General features: G+C 46.2%; 1 protein-coding gene, 1 long non-coding RNA gene and 1 other non-coding gene across 3 annotated transcripts in view; 2 read left to right on the top strand and 1 right to left on the bottom strand.

Moving 5' to 3' along the window:
* LOC133259602 (uncharacterized) overlaps window positions 1-2,396 on the top strand; it is a 55,207-nt gene extending 52,811 nt beyond the window's left edge. The window contains exon 2 of the long non-coding RNA XR_009740462.1: window positions 1,792-2,396. This is a non-coding gene — a long non-coding RNA (uncharacterized LOC133259602). The remainder of the gene's footprint in view (window positions 1-1,791) is intronic.
* On the bottom strand, window positions 18-10,673 carry LOC133259599 (short palate, lung and nasal epithelium carcinoma-associated protein 2A). Its single transcript, XM_061437278.1, has 9 exons — window positions 10,569-10,673; window positions 9,625-9,785; window positions 7,731-7,863; window positions 6,361-6,465; window positions 5,241-5,393; window positions 2,803-2,884; window positions 1,649-1,712; window positions 767-841; window positions 18-199 (listed from the first exon to the last, which is right to left on the bottom strand). Exons 2-8 carry the CDS (start codon window positions 9,770-9,772, stop codon window positions 807-809), a joined length of 720 nt encoding a protein of 239 aa, XP_061293262.1. The 5' UTR covers window positions 9,773-9,785; window positions 10,569-10,673; the 3' UTR covers window positions 18-199; window positions 767-806.
* A 2,773-nt stretch (window positions 10,674-13,446) lies between these two features.
* On the top strand, window positions 13,447-13,519 carry TRNAC-GCA (transfer RNA cysteine (anticodon GCA)). Its single transcript has one exon. It is a non-coding gene; the product is annotated as a tRNA-Cys (tRNA).
* Window positions 13,520-21,942: the final 8,423 nt, after the last annotated feature.

Raw genomic sequence — 21,942 nt, 5'->3', positions numbered from 1 at the left:
ACGGACCACACAGGAGGTGCTGAAAAGGCTCTTTATTGCTGGGGGTGGAGGGTGACAAGCATAGGGTGTCCTGACTGTGAGCACGAGTGTGTGAGAGTGTCCTTTGACTGGGCTCAGTTTTCACTCCTGGGGGATGGTGGCAGCACCGACCGTCCCAGAGGAAGACGGTACAGAGATTCAGTCACGTCCTGGAACCAGTCTGGAAGGAGACCCTGGTGTGAGGCATGGACACCCCAGGACCCTCACCTGCTCTTGGGTTCACCAGACATGGCTGCAAGAGTACCTTCCCCAAACCCTGGGAGCTCTGAGGCTTGGGGAGGGACTGGCACCTGTGTTTGGGGTCCTTCTCTGGCATCTGGCACTGAGCCCCATTCATCCCCTCACCTTCCCACCCCCCTCACTTTAGCAAAATGGCCAATGTGAAAAGACTGATCAGGGCCCAGAGGAGCCAGGGTTCAGGGCTTAGTGTATGATCAGGATCAGGGATCAGACTGAGATGTGATCTGGTCTCTATCTGTGACCAGTGTCAGGGCTCAATCAACAACTGGAGTTAAAGTTCAGTCTGACTGTTCCGGGCTCAGTCAGGGAGCAGCATCAAGCACAATCTGTGTGTCTGATTAAGGGTCAGGAGTTGGTCTGTGACCGAGATCAGGGCTCAGTCTACCACTAGAGAAAGAGGAGAAGCCAAGCTTGTTTCTGCTTCTCCACAGGCCCCTGTGGGGGGTCTCATCCTCTCTCAGCCCAGGGCCCTGGGCCCAGCCCTCACCAGCAGGCGGGCATCCCAGTGGTTTCCTCATCTGTGCACTTCAGATTTCCTGTTGGGTGGTGACCTGAGGTTCACCTGAGGGAACACAATTAGTAGCAGTTCTCAGGCTCCAGCATTAGAGAGCTGACTACAAATCAGACACCAGTGACTGCCACCCTCCAGCAGGTCAGACTTGATAGCCACGGGACCTCTTGTGTGTCACTCTATCTCTCTGAGCCTCAGCTAGTTCATCTGTAAAATGCGTATGATGACACTACCCATCCCCACAGGGTCGTTGCAAGGATCCAGTGAGATAATATATAAGAAGCATAGAGCGATGGCCCAATGAACTAGGTCTGTGGCTATTTTCTAGAAGAACTGCCTCCAGGACCCTGATGCTTCACTCATCCCATTTCTGTTGCCCACAGCCCCAGCAACCCCAGCGATGCCAGAGACCCAGGTCCAGGCTGGGGATGAAACCACATCTCCTCATAAGAAGGGAAATGGAAGGGGCGGTGTTTATCATCAATGCCTACTGGATATTAGGCTTTTTCTTTAACTATTCATCAGCTAAGCCGTGTTCATAATCTCCTTTCACCTTGGAGGAACCTGCGGCTCAGAGAGGTGGAGCCAGTTGACCAGGACTGCACAGTTGCTAAGTAGCAGATCCAGATCTGGCCCGTCCTCTTTCTCACATCATTCTGGGCAGCAGGTTCTGCCAGTGGGACAAAGGAGGGCAGTTGAAGCTCTCGAAGACCGACAGAGACCCTCAGTCTGCAGGGACCCCTTCAACCACACTCCTCCAGGGTCCCCTGACCAGACCTGCTGGTGCTGTAGGCATAGAGTGGCATACCAGCCCCTGTGAGGCTGCAGAGGGAGCTGCTTCCCCAGGCTGTGGCTTACCAATGAGTTTCTTAATACACTCTCTATCCAGGCTTTCAAGGAGTTCACGGATTCGTGGGCACAGCTGAGGGTCACACAGAGCCAGGGAAAGAGAGACACACAGAGAGAAACAGAAAGAGGGAAGAAAAGAAAGAGGTGAGGAGGTGAGGAGGTGAGGAGGGAGAAGAGAGATGGGAGAAGTTAGAGGACTGGTTATTACCTGCTATGAGCACCCTGCCCGCCACCCATGCTCACTACTTGGGGCCTCAGAACTTCTGACCTTTAGGAGTCTGCTGCTGCTGCTAAGTCGCTTCAGTTGTGTCCAACTCTAGAGCCATGAAAACTTAGAAGGCCCATATCTGAGATCCAGAGGACACTAGAATCCTAAAAACCTCAGAACATTAGAATCCCAGTACCTTAAGTATCTAGACTATAAGCATCCCAGATCCCTGTGCTCTTAGAAACTTTGTCCTTTGGACTCTGAAACCTCAAGGGTCAAATGGGGCCCTGGGTACCGTAGAGAAGTGTTTTTCACAATTTTGTGTGTATTCAACTCCTCAAGGATCTTGTTAAAATGCATTAATGAGCAGCAGGTCTGGAGTGGGACCTAAGGGTCTGCATTCTAAAAAATGCCCAGGGAAGGTCAGTGCTGCTGGTCTGACACCCACAGTTTGAGCAGCGATCCTCCAGTTCAGTAAATCTCAGGGCCTCCTGGAGGATAAAAAAAAAAAAAAGCAACACAACAACCCAGATTCCTAGCCCCCTTCCAGAGTAAATAATCTAGAATCTTTGGAATTTAGGGCACATGGTACATACAGTTTTGTATATGATACATAGGAATCTGACCTATGGTGTATGTAGTTTTGGTATTTAAATAAATTAAGTAAAGTTGTACTGAAATAAGAAAAATATTAGCTAAAAGGCCTACTGGCAGTCCATGGATATGGCAAATGGTTCAAGTGTGGGACCCAGTGATTTCAGCTCATGCTGGGCCCTCTTCTCCTCCCCAGGCCAGGCTGAGCGAAGCAGGGTGGGGGGAATGGGTAACAACTGACAACTCAAAGGGAAGTTGGCCCCTCAGAAAGGAAGGTGCCCAGAGAGTACAGCCCACCCATGGAATGTCACAGCTGCCACCACCAGGCCTGACTCTGCAGCCCCAAGAGTGGGGGACTCACCTCGTGCTGCACTACAGAGGACACCAACTGTCTTACAAGGTTGACTCCAAAGTCCACAACATCGTTGAGCAGTCCAGGGCGCCTGGAGAAGAGAGGAAATTGATAAAGGTTGGTGAATGGTAGAGCACCTTGAAGTCAGGTGACTTGAGCCTCTACCCAGGGGGATCATCACTTAGAACTCCATGGTTGACCAGCAGCCCACCCAGTAGCTCATTCGAGTCTCATCACACACCTCATCCTTCCATCCATCTATCCATCCATCCATTCTTTTATCCATCCATCCATCTAGCCATCCATTCATTTATTCCTCAGCACATATTTACAGAATACCAAATGTGCTGGGAACCCAGCCTGACTGGGGCACAGTGATGAACAAAGCACAAGCAGCTCTATTGTGATACCTAAATATTAGAGCCCAAAATGCTCGTTCTGAGTTTCCTGTAACATCTTATGGAGAACCCCAAATAAATTTTTTGGTCAGCCCCATATTAAACAAGCTTCCCTAAGGCTGGCTCCTTCCTACCTCAGCATACCTCTCACCACCTGAGGGCAGCCCTCCCTGACTGCTTGCCTAAGGAAGGACTTTGCAACACTTTGTACTATAGCATTCTGTTAAGCGTGCTGCACTACTCAGGGATCTTTGCCATCTGAAATTCCCCGTGTGAGCCCTTTATTGCTGTACTGAATGCTCTCCTGTCTGCCTTCCCCTCAAGAGACTAAGCTCCACGAGAACAAGCTCCTTGCCTGCAGTCACCAACAAATTCCTCAGAGCTCAGAATGGCGGCTGCCTCACGTGGAGCAGCTGCTCCACACATTTTTGGCCGGAAGAATAAATGAAGTAAACATATGATTGAATATATAATGACAACTTGTGACAGGTATTCAGAAGGGGGAGAGTAGATCTGGAAAGAGAAAATAGGAGGAACCTAGTTTTAGACCCTGAATGATGAGATGTACATAGAGATGGGGTGGGGGATAGGTGTTCTAGGTGCCAGAGCAGCCCATCAGAGATCTTGAGTGGAAGGAGTTTTTCTGAGACTCAGAGCAAAACTAGCGTGTTTAGGGCAGAGTGGCCAAGAGGGAGAGCACAGTGATATGAGGGTGGACCCCGATCAGGCAGAGCCTAGATGGCCCTGGGAAGGCCTGAGATTCCACCCAAAGTGGAGAGAAAGGCCCCCTGAGGGTTTGGAGCAGCAGAGTGGAATGCCATTTCAGAGATACGGTCACTGAGACCCAGAAGGATATGATTTCCTTGGTGCTGGAGGCTGGGCAGTGTCCAGCAGAGCTCAGGCATTTGGACTTAGTCTTTCCAAGTGATGGTAGGCTGCAGAGCCTATCTTTGGTTTTGGAGGGCTTCTAGGCAATCTATGATCAGACCCCTTCTTAGAGCAGGATGGACTGACCTCTACTCATGGCTCAATCTTGACACCTGCCAAGGCCAACCTGCCCCAGTCTTCAGCTTCCAGACCACTTCTCCTCTCCCTGCCAGGACCAGGATCGGCCCTTTTCTCTCTACCTTCACCCCTGGACTAAGCCTGCTCTTTCAAGCACACAGTTTAAGATCTAGATTTTGTTGGTTACTGGAGAGCAGTGATTTAAATGGAGAGAATTAATTTTTCACCATCTCATTTTGGGAATCTTCCATTGAGTGGAAGATGATTAGGGCAGTCTGAAATTAGAGCCCAAGGCAGAGATTACTCTTCTTGCCCACTCTTAACTAGAGGCAAGAAGGTAAACACAGTATATTATCATTATTATTTTTTGAGGGACAGTATATAATAAGAGAAGGGTCAGTTCTTCAAGTAGATGTAACAATGCTAAATGTGCATGCAAAGAGTATCAAAAACCATGAAGCAAAACAAATAAAGCTGAAAGGTGAAATACACAAATTCATAGAAATGGTTTGAGAGGTCGACACTCCTGTCTTAGTAATGGGAAGAACCAAGTGACAGAAAATCAGGATGGATATTATTATTACTGAAAGCTTAGTATGTGCTTGGCCATATATTCTCTGAGTATGCTAAACACTTGCATTTTTTAATTTGGTCAACATAGTAGCCTATGAGTTGGGTAATGTTGCCAACTTTAGTATACAGATGTGATCCCTGAAGCTTCTATAGGCTAAATTGATTACAAAGACCCACGTGAGTGGCGAAGGAAATGGCAACCCACTCCAGTGTTCTTGCCTGGAGAATCCCAGGGACGAGGGAACCTGGTGGGCTGCCGTCTATGGGGTCGCACAGAGTCGGACACGACTGAAGCGACTTAGCAGCAGCAAGTGAGTGGCAAAGCTAGCTTGACTCCAGAGCCTGAACTCTCTCCTTTTTTTTTTTTTTTTTTAACCATACTCTGCTCCTTCCAAGGTTAGAAATAAAGCTGAAATTATGGGTCCCAGCTCCTCTGGAATTCCTTGCTCTGCTGAGATGTGTGGGCCTCACCTGCGCAGCACCGTGAGTGAGATGCTTTCTGGGTTGTTGGGGCATTCTCCCACGACCACCCTGGAGTCACCAGTCTCAGCATCTGTTTCAATGCTGACACTAGTTTGGAGGTCCACATTGAGGTCCAGTTTGACAATCTCACCCAACAGAGGCCTACAGGGAATAAGATTCACAGTGAACAGAGGTGAAGTCTCTTCACATTGCCCACATGAGTCTCTCTCTCTAGATGGCCATTGCATGGGATGTCTATGGATAAAGTCAATAGTGTGTAAATTTTTTATGGAACCTGCATTCTTACATTAGGTATTACTTCTCCTGGCCACATGGGTTTGGCTTGTATGAAATTTCTATACAGTATCACACCAATAAATAAAATAAAAATAATAGTTTACATTTCTTGAGCACAAACCCTGTGTTAGTATTTCACAAAACTATTTCACCTCGATTAAGGCTGTTAATCTTGAGCGCAGAACCATGAGAGAGAAACACTACCATTATCTCTACTTTCAGCGTGAGGAAACGTTTGGTATAGAGAGGTTAAGTAACTATTCCAAGATCTCATATGATAGTTAAATGATGAAATCACAGTGCACTTAATTTATAAAGACTCTTCTACACATCTGCATTTTCCTTTCTCTTTCTATTTATAAAGTAATTAAAATACTTGGAAATTATAGTTTCCATATAATTTTCTCATGCCCTTCATTACGACCTGTACACTACTATATGGCCCATACTGGTCACTGCTACTTAAAGAGAATCTTGAGAGGAAAAAATGATGCTAGAGGAAACTTTGCTAAAGTGTTAAAAATGTTCATGTCTTCTCAAATTTTCAACTTTTATCATTAGATTAAGTTTTATGATTTTGGAAATATATTTCCAAAAAAATATATTCCAAAAAATATTCCAAAAAAAAATGGAGGATTTTTTAAAAAAGATTTCATTCTGGGCAATGTTTCTTAGAACAATTTAAAGGTTAGGATTTAGGAGTTGCAAAGGCCTCCTTATTTTACTGATTGGGAGACCAAGGCAGCAGGGTGGAAAAGTGCCTGATTCCAGATTGGACCTATTGGCCATACCTCACTGCCTCTCCCAACCCTCAGATTCCAAGGCTACTCACAGGCTCACGGTGACGTCAGCAGTGATGGGGATCGACACGTCAGCGCTGTTTTCAGAAGTCGCTTCGAATGTGATATCCGGGACCTGGACGTTCCTGATTCTCACCCTGTGTAAAAACCACAGTTCACACCTGTCACTCCTGCTGACCACCTTTGCTGGGCTCTTCTCTGCCAGCGTTGTGCTGAGTTTTGAGCCTCATGGACCTTGCCTGCTTTGGTCTTCATGAGAGCCCTGCTCAGGGGTTGGATTCTTTCCAACCCCTGGATGGATGGCGTGGCAGACTGAGGCTCAAACGGCTGTGATTTCCCTCACAACGCCAAGAGTGAATGTGAGGCAGAGCCAGAATTTTTTTTTAATTGGCGTATAGTTGCTTTAGAATGTTGTGTTAGTTTCAGGTGGGCAGCAGAGTGATTCAGATAGAGCTACGTATATTTATAGAGGTAATTTTATTTCAGGTTCTTTTCCCTTATAGGTTATTACAAAATACTGAGTATGGTTCCCTGTGCTATATAGTCGGTCCCTGTTGGTTGTTTACTGTATATAGAGTAGTGTGTATATGTTAATGCCTGGAGTAGGAAATGGCAGCCCATTCCAGGATTCTTGCCTGCACAGTCCTGTGGACAGAGGAGCCTGGCGGGCTATGGTCCATAGGGTTGTAAGGAGTTGGACATGACTGAAGCAACTTAGCAATGTTAATGCCAAACTCCTAATATCTCCCCCACATTGCTTTCCCTTCTGGTAACCATGAGTTTGTTTTTATGTCCACGAGTCTGTTTTATATAAGATCTTTTGTATTATATTTTAGATTCCACATATAAGTGGTATCATATGGTACTTGTTTTTCCTTTGTCTGACTTACTTCATTTAGTATGATAACCTCTATGTCCATCTTTTTGTTGCTGCAGATAGCCTTATTTCATTCTTTTTATGCAGAGACAGATTTTCAACCCAGAACTGCCTGACTTTAAGACATTATGTGTGGAGCCACCTCTGTGGTGTGAATTCTAGTTTTCTCTCTGCTGAGGCCATTCAGACTTTTATACGCAGCTATATTCAGAGAAGAAAAGTCTTATTCCTTAAAAAAGGAACTTTAGGCATCAGCAAACAGATAGAGGTGAGAGAGAAGAGAACCTTCACCCTGACTCTGAAATCACAGAATGGGAGGGTCCAGACCCATGAGATGCTCACAGGCCCTGCAGCCCTGACTCTAATTTTCCCAGGCTCTGGTAGAGCTTGCCTCAGACTGCTTCTGCTCTGCAAGAACACACAAGGTTTATTCATCTTTCTTTCTTTTATATTAAACTTACCTCCCCAGAGATATGTATTCTCTTTTCTGGGAACAAAGATCTCCAACATGAAGCATCAACTCACCCTGTAAGCCTGTTCACTACTTGAAAAATTCTAGAAATGAGTCCTTCCAACGAATTCTCAGTTTGCTGGGTCTCCTCCACAACATCGTTCAAACACCTGGATTCCAATTCAGTCTTCAAATTCTGAAAGATAACTGCAAAAGCAATCTCCATTTAGCGTAGTATACAACTTAAGAAGCAGCTCCTGGGCAACAGGCACTAAACGAGACTACTTGCCTATGTTATTTCATCTTATAACACCTCCATAAAATAGATATTACTATTATCTGCACTTTCAGATGAGGAAATAAAGGATCAAAAGATTAAGAAATGGACCAAAGTCACACAGCTAGAAGACCTTGTTCCTGGTATGCTACCTTCATGCTAATATATGCTCATCATTTCAACAAAGCAATCAATCCACTATTGAGCAGGCAATAGATATTGATTGCACATCAGCTTCTAGTAGTGAAGATTAAGGAGATGCTCATACAAACAGAATAAACTGAGAATAAAATAAGAAATGGAAAATGTAGAGTCAAAGAAAAAACATGGCTCTAAATTATTAAAGTGGCAAGTAGGAGCCCTGGATAACAGGCCTAGAAAGCAGTGATTCATTCAGGAGCAGGAGGACAGAGTCCTAACAGAGGGTCTTTCAGAGAAAAGAGGGATTTGATAGAGGAAGTGGCATGGCAGATGTAGAATGGCACAGTTGAAAAGAGTTCAGAATATACGTGTAGAAAGGAATTCAAATGAGAAACAGGAAGGCAGCAACGAGCTCAGAAAAAATCACACAAAAGGCTACAGGAAAGGATATGTAATCAGAGTACTCCAGATTGGCTCTGCAATGGACAATATCTACCTAATTATAATGATGGAAACAGAGGCGGAAACTCCGTCTGGTCCTATAGATAATCCAGACACTTCTGCTTCTGAGCTCAGTTTTGTCAGCACTGAAACTGGAAAGTGGGTCCCTCCTATATCTTTGACATTTGCCCAAGCCCTGGCAAGGTTTGAAAGGCTGTCATATGCAGAAATTAGTTTCTCCTATAAAGCATGTTTGTCAGGGTGCTGGGAATGTTTCCAGAAATTGAAAAGAAGGCCAAGTTCTTTCAAGAAATCAGAATTACAAGGAAATGTGATTAATTAGAAAGGTAGGTAATTTTACAGCTATCTAGGCTAGGTAGGAATCCTTTTCCAATTAGTTAATACAAAGTACTAAGTAAATTGAATGGCCCAGCAAAAGAATATGGTATAAATAAGTAAAATATTTAAGTAATTAGCCATAATTATGAAATTATGAAAAAAAATGAATGAATTCTTTCAGAATTAGAGAAAAGTTAACTGACATGAATTCTAACCTTTCATCTGTGAGACTGGCAAAAAATTCAGTTGTTCAAACCAGTGCTGTCAGGGAAGTAGAAAAAAAGGTAATCTCATAGGCTATTGGAGAAAATGTTAGCATCGGGTATTATTATTTGTCAATATCTGCTGTAACTTAAAATATGCATAGTTTTGAACTTTTGAAATGTCACTTTTAAGAATTTATCCTATGAACATATTAGAAAAGTTTACTGTGATAGAAGATGGCATCACCGACTCAATGGACATGAGTTTGTGTAAACTCCGGGAGCTGGTGATGGACAGGGAGGCCTGGCATGCTGCAGTTCACGGGGTCGCAAAGAGTCAGACACGACTGAGTGACTGAACTGAACTGAACTGAAGATGTAAAGTGATATTCAGTTAATCTTTGCTTGTTTCTAGAAAAATAATAAACAATGACCCAGGCACCAATTAGTCATCTCTCTTAGTAAACAACTGATAAAGAGAGGCCCTGCTACAGCCTCTGGTGATATAGGCACAGTATTTAGCACGAAGCTCCCAGGCGCCACTGACCGTCCCTGTTGTTAACTCACTTTCAATTGTACTGTCAAAGGTACCAAGTCCTCTCTCAAGACCAGATATCAGCCTCCTCAGAATATCGTTGCCACGAATGTCAAGAAGAGATTCTGAGGTCCCAGCGAGCAGGCCGCACAAGAGAACAAGTTTCCAAAGCTGAACCATCTTGTCCTGACACCTGGACAGTCATGGGACGAACAAGAGTGAGAATTATCCATAGGGAAACGGGATCTTGGATGAGCACCTATCACTCTGACACTCAGCAGTGCTTGGGTTGTTTCCTCTCTTTCAGATGGGCAAACCAGGTCAGAAAGCTAGAGCAACTCGCCCAGAGATAAACGACTAGTGAATGAAAGAGCTACTATTTGAAAAATGATGCCTGACTCCAGGTCAGAGCTCTTTACCACATGCTGGCTTCTCTGCCTGGAACATTTCTCTCTTCTTTTCATTTTTACCTGAGTCACTTCCTACTGACTCTGCAAATTCAGTAAGATATCATGTCCTCTAGGAAGATCACTCTAGACTCTCCCCAGAGTCTAGGTTAGGGGCCCCCACTCCACCATCTTGCTGCCTTCATTGTCTGACCACATCCTGGGTACCAGTTAGGGAAGACTTGGCTGCCTTTCCCATCAGGCTGTGCATCCCTTAGAGGAGGGATTGTGACTTATCTCACTATTGAATTCATTACACATAGTAAAAACCCTGCTCCTCGCTCAACACAACAAAATAAAGGTAGCTGAATAAAAGTATGAACACATAAACGGACACCACATCATGAGTCAGCTTTTCATGTCAGTTTGGCACTTCTCCTAGTTGAATCCATTTTTCAATTGACGCTAGTCAAGATAATTGAGTTAGACCGATCCCTCTGCCTCCAGCCCCCAAAGCCTTCTGAAGGCCTTAGGTGGGGTGACATTAGGTGGAAAGCCCGCCAGTCACAGGTTTGGAGGAAAGTACTTACAGAGTCCTTGCTCCCCTGCACAGCCTCCTGAATTCCGCTGGGTGCTGAGGCCCTTATATCTCCCGATGGCAGTGGGGTGGGAGGCTGCCCCTGGAAACAAGCCCTGCATCCAGAGCCATCCAAGGAGACTCCAATGAAAATAACCCCTGTCCAGAGTGAATAGAGAGAGACTTCCGAAGCAAAGGTCACCCAGGATGATTGAATTGGAATAAGTGGATATGGAGAGGACTTTGTGCCAAGACTAAGAGCATGTTCTTGTGCTGCCAAGAAGGCAGCCATTGTAAGTGGGGGCTGGGATAAAGACTGAGAATGGCTGAAGTGGAGAATGTTCTGGTAGAAGGACTTATGGTGATCATCCAGCTTCAGTCCATCAGGATTTGGAAACGCAGGCTCAGAGGGAAATTATGATACTATTCGATCAGTATTTGGAAACCAGCTTGAGGTCCCCCAGTAAAATAGGGATAGATATGGGGCTAGAATTGTGGCCCACAGAGTCAGGGTCGGTGACCAGTGAGGTCATTCTTCCCAAACCTTCTCTTATGTCTGAGTGCTCTCCATAAAATCCCTCACAGTGGAGCCAGCTTTGGAGCAAATGTTTTCAGTTCAGGACCACCCACCGCTGTCTGCCTACTCCATTTAGTCAGTAGAGTTACTCCTGTGAGTGAACAAAATCTGCCTCCATATATACCCTCATGTATGCAGGATTCCTATGCACACTTGCCCCCAACACATCTACTCTCAGTGCAGTGGCCAGAGGTCGAAGCACTCAGCTTCAAAACAACATCCTTATCATGGCCTTGTGGCACTGTTCACTGCCACCCCAGACTCATCTGCCTCTCCTTCCATGGTCTTATTGTCTTCCTTCTGTTCCAGAAAGATGTCCCTTTCTGACTTTGACCTCTACACAAACCATTCCCTTTTCCCAGAACTCGCCTGCTTAGCTGTCCCTGGCTCTCGACATCCCCTCGCAATCTCTGTGACGGCTCACCTGAGGTGGTCCCTCCCCATCTTCCCCGAGCTCAGCTTCTTGCTGGCTTCTGTCACAGCAGATCATTATCATTTGACTTTTCCCCTTGTTCTCTGCCCTCAGCAAGCTGTTACCACCCTTTCCTCTAGGGCTTTCCTCTCATGTGGGTCCCAAGACCCTGTCCTGGCTCTAGAATGCTCCAAGCATCTCTGTAGCATCTTATAAGGTCATCCACTCCCTGATAAGGTGGTGAGGGTCCCATCCTTAGAGATGCTTGGTAATTTGACCAGATGACCGCTAATATCCTGTGTGACTTGATGTGACTGTGAGCCATGATTCAAAATTTCCTTGGTCTCTCAATTGAAGATCATTGTGGCACATTTGTATGACTCTTGCTCCTAGCTTTTTTTTCCTCCCTGAGTCTGGCTGCCCCATGGGTATATGGTTCCCTCAGGCTTCCTGCCTCTTTCCTTTTCTCACCAGCCTGTCCTCCCAAGACCCACATCCACCTGGCCATGGACTCCTGGAGTCACACTGGCTGGCACTGGCCAGTTTTCATCACAGACCACACCCAGAACAAAGCCAGCTTTTTTTGTCCTCTGGGGGCAGCAGTAAGTGGCATTCATCAGCCATGATGCCCAGCTCCCAGTAGGGGCAGGTGAGTGCCAGGGCCTGGGCTTGCCACTGCAGGTCCACTTTCCCAACTGGTGCTCAGGACAACTCCGTGAGGAGGTTCAGAAAGCCCAACTTTCCAGTTGAGGAAACAGAGGTTTAGGGAAAGGAGGTGACGGGCCCAGGTCTCAGGGCCCAGCATTTGGGTCCCCAGGGAAGGACATTTCACACACATCACATTGAGGCCAGCTGGTGGGTCCTTGGACTTGAATACCCTGTTTATTCTTTGACCTCTGCTGTTTGAGTTGGTTGTAATGCCTGGTGCATTGGGCCCCTGTCAACCTGGAACACCTCGTCTGGGAAGTGCAAATGCATGCCCACTTGGCATTAGGTTGGGAGCACCTGCTAGTCACCCAGGGTCATCTCCTCCATTTGCCCACCTGCATCTCAGTAGAAACCTGGAACCCTGTCTTGGACATGATAGCAGCCAGGAGAATGTAGGGGTAGGTCCAGAGGTTTTGGGAGTTAGCTTTCCTCACCCTGACTCTGGTCCCACCATCAAAGCACAGGGCAGGTGCCCAAGCCTAAGCCTGGGTCATGGAGAACCCTATCCAGCAGAGCCTAGGGCCCGTCAACAGACCACCCTCCCAGACTGTCTGTGCCCAGTTCTGCAAATATCTGAGGCCCCTCTTCTCCTGGTTGTGGGCACAGAGCTGAGGGCTGTGCAGAAATCCTGTGCAGAGAGTTGTCCCTGCTCAGGACACAGCCCAGGGGACTGAGTGTGATATAGTGAGCTCAGACCTGGTGTTGGCCCCAGGCTTCAGCTGGTAAAATAGGTAATCAACTTGTGTTTGGATCCTGGTGGCAAATGGAAATTAAAAGGGTACCAAAGGGCTGCTGCTCATACCCCGGCTCTAGTGCTGGGCAAGCTGAGCTTGAATCCTCTCCTCCTGTTACTGGCTGTGCAGCCTGGACAAGGAGCTTCATCTCCCTGAGCCTCAGGTCCCCTGTGCGTGAAATGGGACTAAAGATGGGATTCTCTTCCAGGTGTGTGGTGAGGATGTGGTAGAATAATGTGTATGAAGGGCTGAGCTTGAAGTAGGTACCTGATATGCAGTGACACCAGTGATGAAATGATGATGAGAGTTGCTCCTGTTGTCTGGTCACTTCACTCCCTTCCACCTTAAGTCTCCCATCTATATGTGGTCTAACCCCAGAGGATTATGGAAGAGACTAGGTGAGAAAATAAAGCCCTCAATACGCTTAATCTTAAGCAATGACTACTGCATTTCTTGGGCTTCCCTGGTAGCTCAGACGGTAAAGCTTCTGCCTGCAATGCAGGGGACCTGGGTTCGATCCCCAGGTCAGGGAGATCCTCTGGAGAAGGAAATGGCAACCCACTCCAGTACTCTTGCCTGGAAAATTCCATGGATGGAGGAGGATGGAGGTTACAGTCCATGGGATCACAAAGAGTCAGACACGACTGAGCAACTTCACTGACTGCATTTCTTATTTTTGTGTGCAATAAAGACTGAATGAGACAAAATAGGCTCAGGTCTCCAGTATACAAGTCTCCACAAATTCTGGCTCCCTTGGGTGATTGTGTATAGCTCTTGGCAGATGTGCTTCCTCTTAAACCTAAGTTTCCCTTCTGGGGCTAAGATAGCAGAGACAGTACTATGGTCTCAAATACGATCTGATTGAATATAGGGATTGGATGGGGCTTTATGTTAAGAAGCCTGCAGGGTGGGAGACCTGGGTTCGATCCCTAGGCCGGGAAGATCTGCTGGAGAAGGAAATGGCAACCCACTCTGGTATTCTTGCCTGGAGAATCCCATGGACGGAGGAGCTTGGTGGGCTACAGTCCACAGGTCGCGAAGAGTCAGACACGACTGAGCGACTTCACTTTCACTTTATGTTAAGAAGCCCTCGTTGGCAGCTCCTGAACTTGGAGGGAAGGATTGATTAGTGATGTCTGCCACAAGTTCAGGAGGGGAGAGTGGAGGCATTGTGTGTCTGCCACTGTCATATGACCTGTGTTGGCCCAGGTCATATCCAAGAGGCCCTTTAGCCAGCAATGGGCACACAAACACCACACGTTCATGGAGGGTGGGACTCTGGGACCTGCCTGGTGCTGGGAGAAGGAGATGAAGACCCTTATCTAGGTTCCAGTCTTGGCCAGTAAATAACCTGCTTTGTGACTTTGAGTAACATGTTCATTTTCTCCAAAGGTCTTAGTTGCTTCTAACTACAAAATGAACAGAGGTTCCCTGCTACATGGCTGACTCCTTGGGGCTCTGAGAGGTGGTCAGGAACATCTAAGGGATACTTGCTACATACCCACTTGCCTGGGCACCCCACACTCTTGTTTTGAGCACGAATTCCACCAACTCCTTGGGCACAGTGATAACCGCCCCCTCTCTGAAGCCATAAGGGCCAAAACCACTGGCTTCATGCCCAGGCTCTGACACAGAGTGGATTTGCAATAAATATTTATTAGAGCTTGCATAAGCATTTTTAATGCTGATTAATTAAAATGTCCCCACCCAGTAATCCGTGCTTTTTATTTGTAACAGTACAATAAGCTTGCTCTTAGGTCATCCTTGGGTGTGCATCCCAGAAGTTTTCCTTGTTGGTGGTGTGACAGCAGATAAATGTCATAACCTCTCTGAGCCCTGTTTTTTTCCTTTCAACCATGAAAACGAGCACTAGAATATCCTCTACCTTAGAAGAGCTGCTGGGGGCACTAAATGAGGAAATGTCAGTGGAGAGCCCAACCCAGCCCTGGCTGAGGAAGTTGGTCCATGAATAACAGAGGTCATCGTAATTACTATTTCTGCAGTACATAGTAGTGAGTGGTGACCTAAGGCAGCATTCAGGAGCCCTGGAAAATAGGGAGGGAGACAAGGGGGAGTGTGCACAGTTCTTGAAAGTATGATGAGGCTGTAAGCAAAGCAGAGTGCTGCCACTTACTAGCCTTATGATCTTTCCCTCTTAGAGACTCAGTTTACTCACCTGTGAATAGGGCAAATGGGTGTACTACACCACTGAACTGCTCTGAAGGGTACACAGTTAACATGCATAAATCTGGACCGCGGTCCCTAAAGATTAGCTCTCTTCCTCATCCACCGGAGAGGGAGCCCCACTAGGCAGCGATCTCGTCTGTTTTGTTCCCTGACATGTCCCCTGTGTCATAACAATGCCTTGTGATCGTAGCTGATGAACACATGCTCCCTGACGTGTTGTTGTCACTGTTATTATAACACACAGATCGGGGACTCTGCCCATGGGTGACCCTGAGGGAGAGCACGTTGCTCTGTTTCCAAGTACTTTCTATGCACGTCTGCCTCTCCCCAGATACGGGGCACTTCTGCTGCATTAGAACCACTCCCCCCTTCTCTCTGGCCCCACAGGTGACCACAGGTATGTGTATTGGCTAATGGTGTGGGCGGGCTGGCCCAAGATTTCTCTCCTACGTATGTTGCTCCAGCTGGTGGGAATGTAGCAAGTAGCCCCCAGACATTCCTGACCACCTCTCAGAACACCAAGGGGTCAGCTGTGTAGCAGGAGGCCTCTATTCATTTTGTAGTTAGAGGAAATGGAGACCCTAGAGAAAATGAATGTCTTTCTCAGAGTCACAAAACAGGTTATAAACTGAGCCAAGCCTGGAACCCAGATCAGGGTCCCTCCTCCAACCCACAGCACTAGGCAGGTCCCAGAGGCCCAACCTCCATGAACATGTGGTGTCCATGCCCCCATCACCGGCTGGAGGGGCCATTAGAGATGACCTGGTCCTGATCTGGCAAACATGCAGTTGTTCCACTCTCCCCTCTGAACTCGGGGCAGACATCACTAATCAACCCAGCCCTCCAAGCCCAGGAGTGCCTGGGAGGGCTTCTCTGCAGAAAGCTCCATCCAGTCCCTATAATTAATGAGGTGTACTTGATACCATAGTTCTTGGAATCTCTAACATGGTCCTGACAGGAAGCTGAGGCTTAGTGAGGAACTGCACCTCCCAAAGCTTATACACCAGTCACCAGGGAGCCAGAATTTATAGACACAGGTGTACCGGAGTCTGAGCCCATCTAGGTCATGTGGTCTTTATAGTGCACAAAATAAGAAATCTGGTTTCCATTGATTGAGGATAAAGCATATTGGATGCTTGATCTCCTCCCTTCGTCCTCTCCATAACCCTGTGCAGTGGGGTCATGTACAGATGGGACACCTGAGGTGGAGGGGAGCGAAGTGACCGGACACCAGCAATAATTATAATATCATCATCACTGTTGTAACCATGGATTAGGAGCCTACACACATCATCCCTCCACATCCTGAAGGCACACCTGGGAGGAGAATCCTATACTTAGTCTCATTTTGTACACTAGGGACCTGAGGTTCAGGGAGATGAAGCCTCTTGTCCAGGCCATAAGCCAGCAACAGGAAAAGAGAGGATTAGAACGCAGTCTGCCCGAATCCAGAACTGAGATCTGACCACCATCCCCTTCAGTTCAGTTCAGTGGCTCAGTCGTGTCCGACTCTTTGCAACCCCATGAATTGAAGCACGCCAGGCCTCCCTGTCCATCACCAACTCCTGGAGTTCAATCAAACTCATGTCCATCAAGTAGGTAATGCCATCCAGCCATCTCATCCTCTGTCGTCCCCTTCTCCTCCTGCCCCCAATCCCTCCCAGTATCAGAGTCTTTTTCAATGAGTCAACTCTTCGCATGAGGTGGCCAAAATATTGGAGTTTCAGCTTTAGCTTCAGTCCTTCCAATGAACATCCAGGACTGATCTCCTTTAGAATGGACTGGTTGGATCTCCCTGTAGTCCAAGGGACTCTCAAGAGTCTTCTCCAACACCACAGTTTAAAAGCATCAATTCTTCGGCGCTCAGCCTTCTTCGCAGTCCAACTCTCACATCCATACATGACCACTGGAAAAACCATAGCCTTGACTAGATGGACCCTTGTTGGCAAAATAATGTCTCTGCTTTTGAATATGCTATCTAAGTTGGTCATAACTTTCCTTCCAAGGAGTAAGCATCTTTTAATTTCATGGCTGCAATCACCATCTGCAGTGATTTTGGAGCCCCAAAAATAAAGTCTGACACTGTTTACCCATCTATTTGCCATGAAATGATGGGACCAGATGCCATGATCTTCGTCTTCTGAATGTTGAGCTTTAAGCCAACTTTTTCACTCTCCTCTTTCATTTTCATCAAGAGGCTTTGTAATTCCTCTTCACTTTCTGCCATAGGGTGGTGTCATCTGCATATCTGAGGTTATTGATATTTCTCCCGGCAATCTTGATTCCAGCTTGTGCTTCTTCCAGCCCAGCGTTTCTCATGATGTACTCTGCATATAAGTTAAGTAAGCAGGGTGACCATATACAGCCTTGACGAACTCCTTTTCCTATTTGGAACCAGTCTGTTGTTCCATGTCCAGTTCTAACTGTTGCTTCCTGACCTGCATACAAATTTCTCAAGAGGCAGGTCAGGTGATCTGGTATTCCTATCTCTGTTAGAATTTTCCACAGTTTATTGTGATCCACACAGTCAAAGGCTTTGGCATACTCAATAAAGCAGAAATAGATGTTTTTCTGGAACTCTCTTGCTTTTTCGATGATCCAGTGGATGTTGGCAATTTGATCTCTGGTTCCTCTGCCTTTTCTATAACCAGCTTGAACATCAGGAAGTTCACGGTTCACGTATTGCTGAAGCCTGGCTTGGAGAATTTTGAGCATCATTTTACTAGTGTGTGAGATGCGTGCAGTTGTGAGGTAGTTTGAGCATTCTTTGGTATTGCCTTTCTTTGGGACTGGAATGAAAACTGACTTTTCTAGTCCTGTAGCCACTGCTGAGTTTTCCAAATTTGCTGGTATATTGAGTGCAGCACTTTCACAGCATAATCCTCAGAATTTGGAACAGCTCAACTGGAATTCCATCACCTCCACTAGCTTTGTTCGTAGTGATGCTTTCTAAGGCCCACTTGACTTCACATCCAGGATGTCTGGCTCTAGGTCAGTGATCACACCATCGTGATTATCTGGGTCATGAAGATCTTTTTTGTACAGTTCTTCTGTGTATTCTTGCCACCTCTTCTTAATATCTTCTGCTTCTGTTAGGTCCCTACCATTTCTGTCCCTTATCAAGCCCATCTTTGCATGAAATGTTCCATTGGTATCTCTTATTTTCTTGGAAAGATCTCTAGTCTTTCCCATTCTGTTGTTTTTCTCTATTTCTTTGCATTAATTGCTGAGGAAGGTTTTCTTATCTCTCCTTGCTATTCTTTGGAACTCTGCATTTAGATGCTTATATCTTTCCTTTTCTCCTTTGCTTTTCACTTCTTTTCACAGCTATTTGTAAGGCCTGCACAGATAGCCATTTTGCTTTTTGCATTTCTTTTCCATGGAGATGGTCTTGATCCCTGCCTCCTGTACAATGTCACGAACCTCCATCCATAGTTTATCAGGCACTGTATCTAACAGATCTAGTCCCTTAAATCTATTTCTCACTTCCACTGTATAATCATAAGTGATTTGATTCAGGTCATACCTGAATGTTCTAGTTTTTTTCCCTACTTTCTTCAATTTAAATTTGAAGTTGGCAATAAGGAGTTCATGATCTGAGCCACAGTCAGCTCCTGGTCTTGTTTTTGCTGACTGTATAGAGCTTCTCCATCTTTGGCTGCAAATAATATAATCAATCTGATTTTGGTGTTGACCATCTGGTGATGTCCATGTGTAGAGTCTTCTCTTGTGTTGTTGGGAGACAGTGTTTGCTATGACCAGTGCATTTTCTTGGCAAAACTCTATTAGACTTTGCCCTGCTTCCTTCTGTATTCCCTTGGTACCCTTTTAATTTCCATTTTGCCACAGGGATCCAGGTACCAGGTCATTTATCCATTTTGCAATGAGGCAGCAGAAGCCTGGGGCCAACTCCAGGTCTGAGTTCATTACATCACTCTCCACCCCCTGGGTTGTAGTCTTGAGGTGAGAACAAGTCTCTCCACAAGATTTTCCTCACATCCCTCAGCTCTGTGCCCACAACCAGGGGAAGAGGGACCTCAGGTGTGTATAAACCAGGCTCAGACAGTGTAGAGGGTGGTCTGCTGATGGATCCAAGGCTCTGCTGGATGTGGTCCTCCATGTCCCAGCACCAGGCTTGGGCACCTGGACTGCTACCTTCTCCCTACTCTGTGCTCTGATGGTGGGACCATAGTTACGGTGAGGAAGGCTAGCTCCTCAAGCCTCTAGCCCTACTTGTACTTTGTCCTAGCTGAGTTCATCAGGTTCCTACTGAGATGCAGGAGGGAGAACAGAGGATATGGCACAGGTGACCCAGAGGACTCTGCTGGTGCTCTAAGCCTGTAGCCAAGTGGGCACCCATCTGGGCTTCCTGGACCAAGTGTTCCGGGTTGACATGGGCCCAATGCACCAGGCATAACAACCAACTCAAACAGCAGCAGTCGAGGAATAAGTAGATATTCAAGTCCAAGGTCTTACCCGCCGCACCAGCTGGCCTCAGTGTGACCTGACCTTCCCTGAGGATGCAAATACTGGGTTCCTGTCCTTATAAAGCCTAGGCTAGTCACCTCTCTTCCCTGAACCTCAGTATGCTCAACTGGAAAACGAGGTTTTCCATACCTACTAAGTGTGTTGTCATGAGCACCAATGGTGAAGTGCACCTGCAGCGCCAAGCCATTCGCCCGGGCCACAGTCTCCCTAGACTTTCCAGCAAAGAGGTGAAAATGACGACCTCTAAGCTCTCCTGTGGCTTTGATGTCTGTTATGTTTCCAATGTGGTTGTGTGATCCTCGAGTAGGCATCAGATTGGAGCAGGAAGACTTGAGTCTACAAATGTGTTTTCAGGACTTCTGGAGGATTTGAATGGCAGGAGCTGACTCACACTGGCTTCAATAAAAATAAAAAATAAGAAGCGAGACACATATTTGAACTGGAATTTTTGTGGCAAGGAGGACTTCAGGCATACTTGGATCAAGGCACTATAACGATACATTGTTTTATCCCCTTTGTACAGCTTCTTTTTCTAGTGAGCTTTGCCAAAATATTTGTATATAAATAGTATCTTGAGGACAAAGCAGACCCAGGCAACATGTGAAGACCTAAAGCCCCCTTGTGAGTCATGAGATCTAGCTAAGGGTTTTTCATTTCTTTTACATTATCAAAGCACCAATATTAGTTTGGTTAATATTTTCAATTATTTTTCTCTTCTTATGTAATTTATTCCTGCTGTAATCTTTATTGTAGTCCTTCAGTGGTTACTTAGGGCTTAGTTATTCTTCTTTTGCTAATCCTTTAAGGTACAGAGGTAGATTGTTTATTGGGTTTTTCTTGTTTCTCTATGTAGGCATTTATTGCTATTCTTCCTCACATCTTAGTACTAGGGATATAATGTACAACATGGTAACTATAGCTAGCAGTGATGTATGATATACGGAAACTTTGTTAAGAGAGAAAATTCTAAGAGTTCTGATCACAAGGAAAAACTGTTTTTTGTTTTTTTTTTTAATTGTTTCTATATGAGAACTTGAATGTTAACTTAACCTATTGCACAGAATCAAACTGCTGTCTTCAACTTATATAGTGATGAATGTCAAATTTTTCTGACCAAAAAATGGGGAAAAGATTACTAAAAAAAATGTAAACTGTTCTTATGAGAGCTGAAGCTTCCTAAACCCTCTGTCTGTATGGGACAATGATGACAAGATAGCTTGGGTAGAGCTACCAGTTGGAAAACATGGTCTCATTGTTGGGTCAACATTGAGGAGTGGCCCCCACTTACCAGGAGACAGGTCCTGAGCAGAATGTTAGGGCTGAGGAGGCTTGAGAAGCTGGAGGGAGAGAAGGAATAATGACCAGGTAGATGGAACAGCCTGGACAAAGGCTCAGCACTGACCCAAGTGGGCTACTGCTCAAAAGAAGTCCTGAATTGTGAGACCTCCTTGTGTACTATTGTGGGAGTTGGTATTGTCACAAAATATAGACAGAGAGGAAAATTTTCATCCCTTTGCTATGCGAGGAGGGAAAGCGCCAGCTCCGACTTTAAATGGAATCCAGCTTTGCCTCTGACAAGCTATGTGGTCCTAGAGAAGTCACTTCACCTCTCTGAGACTCAGTTGCCACACCTCCTCCAAGAACCATTCACTGCATCACTCAGTAGAAATCAGAATTGAGTGAGATACAGTGTATAAAGACTTAATACAGAATTTTTCAACACTGTTTGACAGTAATTCCAGTGTGTGGAGGCTGACATACATCTTGTGCTCACCAGAGTCAGACTCTGGTAAATCACTTTCCACTCATTGACTCATTTAATTCTCACGTCAACACAATGAGGGAGGCTTTACTGTTAACTCCACTGGGCTGGATTGAGGACTGTGGTTCTGAGAGGGTAAGTAAATTGGCTGAGATCACACAGCTGGCAACAGCAGAGGCCAGGTCATGCTCAGCTCTGTCCAACCTCTCACCTCACGTGTATCAGCAACCCCGGCACAGCCTAAACTGATGTCTCTTGGGAGAGCTGGTCCAAGGGTCCCCCAAGTTGCCCCAGGGGCTCAAGGGCCCCCTGTGGTGACTTGACCTTGTGGGGCATCCTTCAGACAGAAGGCCCTGGAGTGAAGCAGCGCTGGTTCAGGACTCCGTGTGTTCACGACTCTCCCTTGAGGACGACAGTGGTTCTTCCCTCACAGAATTGCACACAGCACTGAGATGGTTCATGGTAACATGGGCAAATGTTCCCTGGCCATGTTGGCAGGAAAATCAGATGGCCTCCTGG

Source organism: Bos javanicus, chromosome 13 (genome assembly GCF_032452875.1).
Source record: "Bos javanicus breed banteng chromosome 13, ARS-OSU_banteng_1.0, whole genome shotgun sequence".
Taxonomy (NCBI): domain Eukaryota; kingdom Metazoa; phylum Chordata; class Mammalia; order Artiodactyla; family Bovidae; genus Bos; species Bos javanicus.
Note: the sequence above shows the minus strand (reverse complement) of the source record. Positions and strands in the feature narration are given on the sequence as shown.

Excerpts from the sequence above, each read along its gene's own strand:
- LOC133259599 (XM_061437278.1), bottom strand. The coding sequence starts at position 9,772 with ATGGTTCAGCTTTGGAAACTTGTTCTCTTGTGCGGCCTGCTCGCTGGG. Across the intron at positions 7,864-9,624 it reads CTTTGACAGTACAATTGAAA|TTATCTTTCAGAATTTGAAG; the intron begins GTGAGTTAACAA and ends TTGCTTTTGCAG. Across the intron at positions 2,885-5,240 it reads TCACTCACGGTGCTGCGCAG|GCGCCCTGGACTGCTCAACG; the intron begins GTGAGGCCCACA and ends TCTCTTCTCCAG.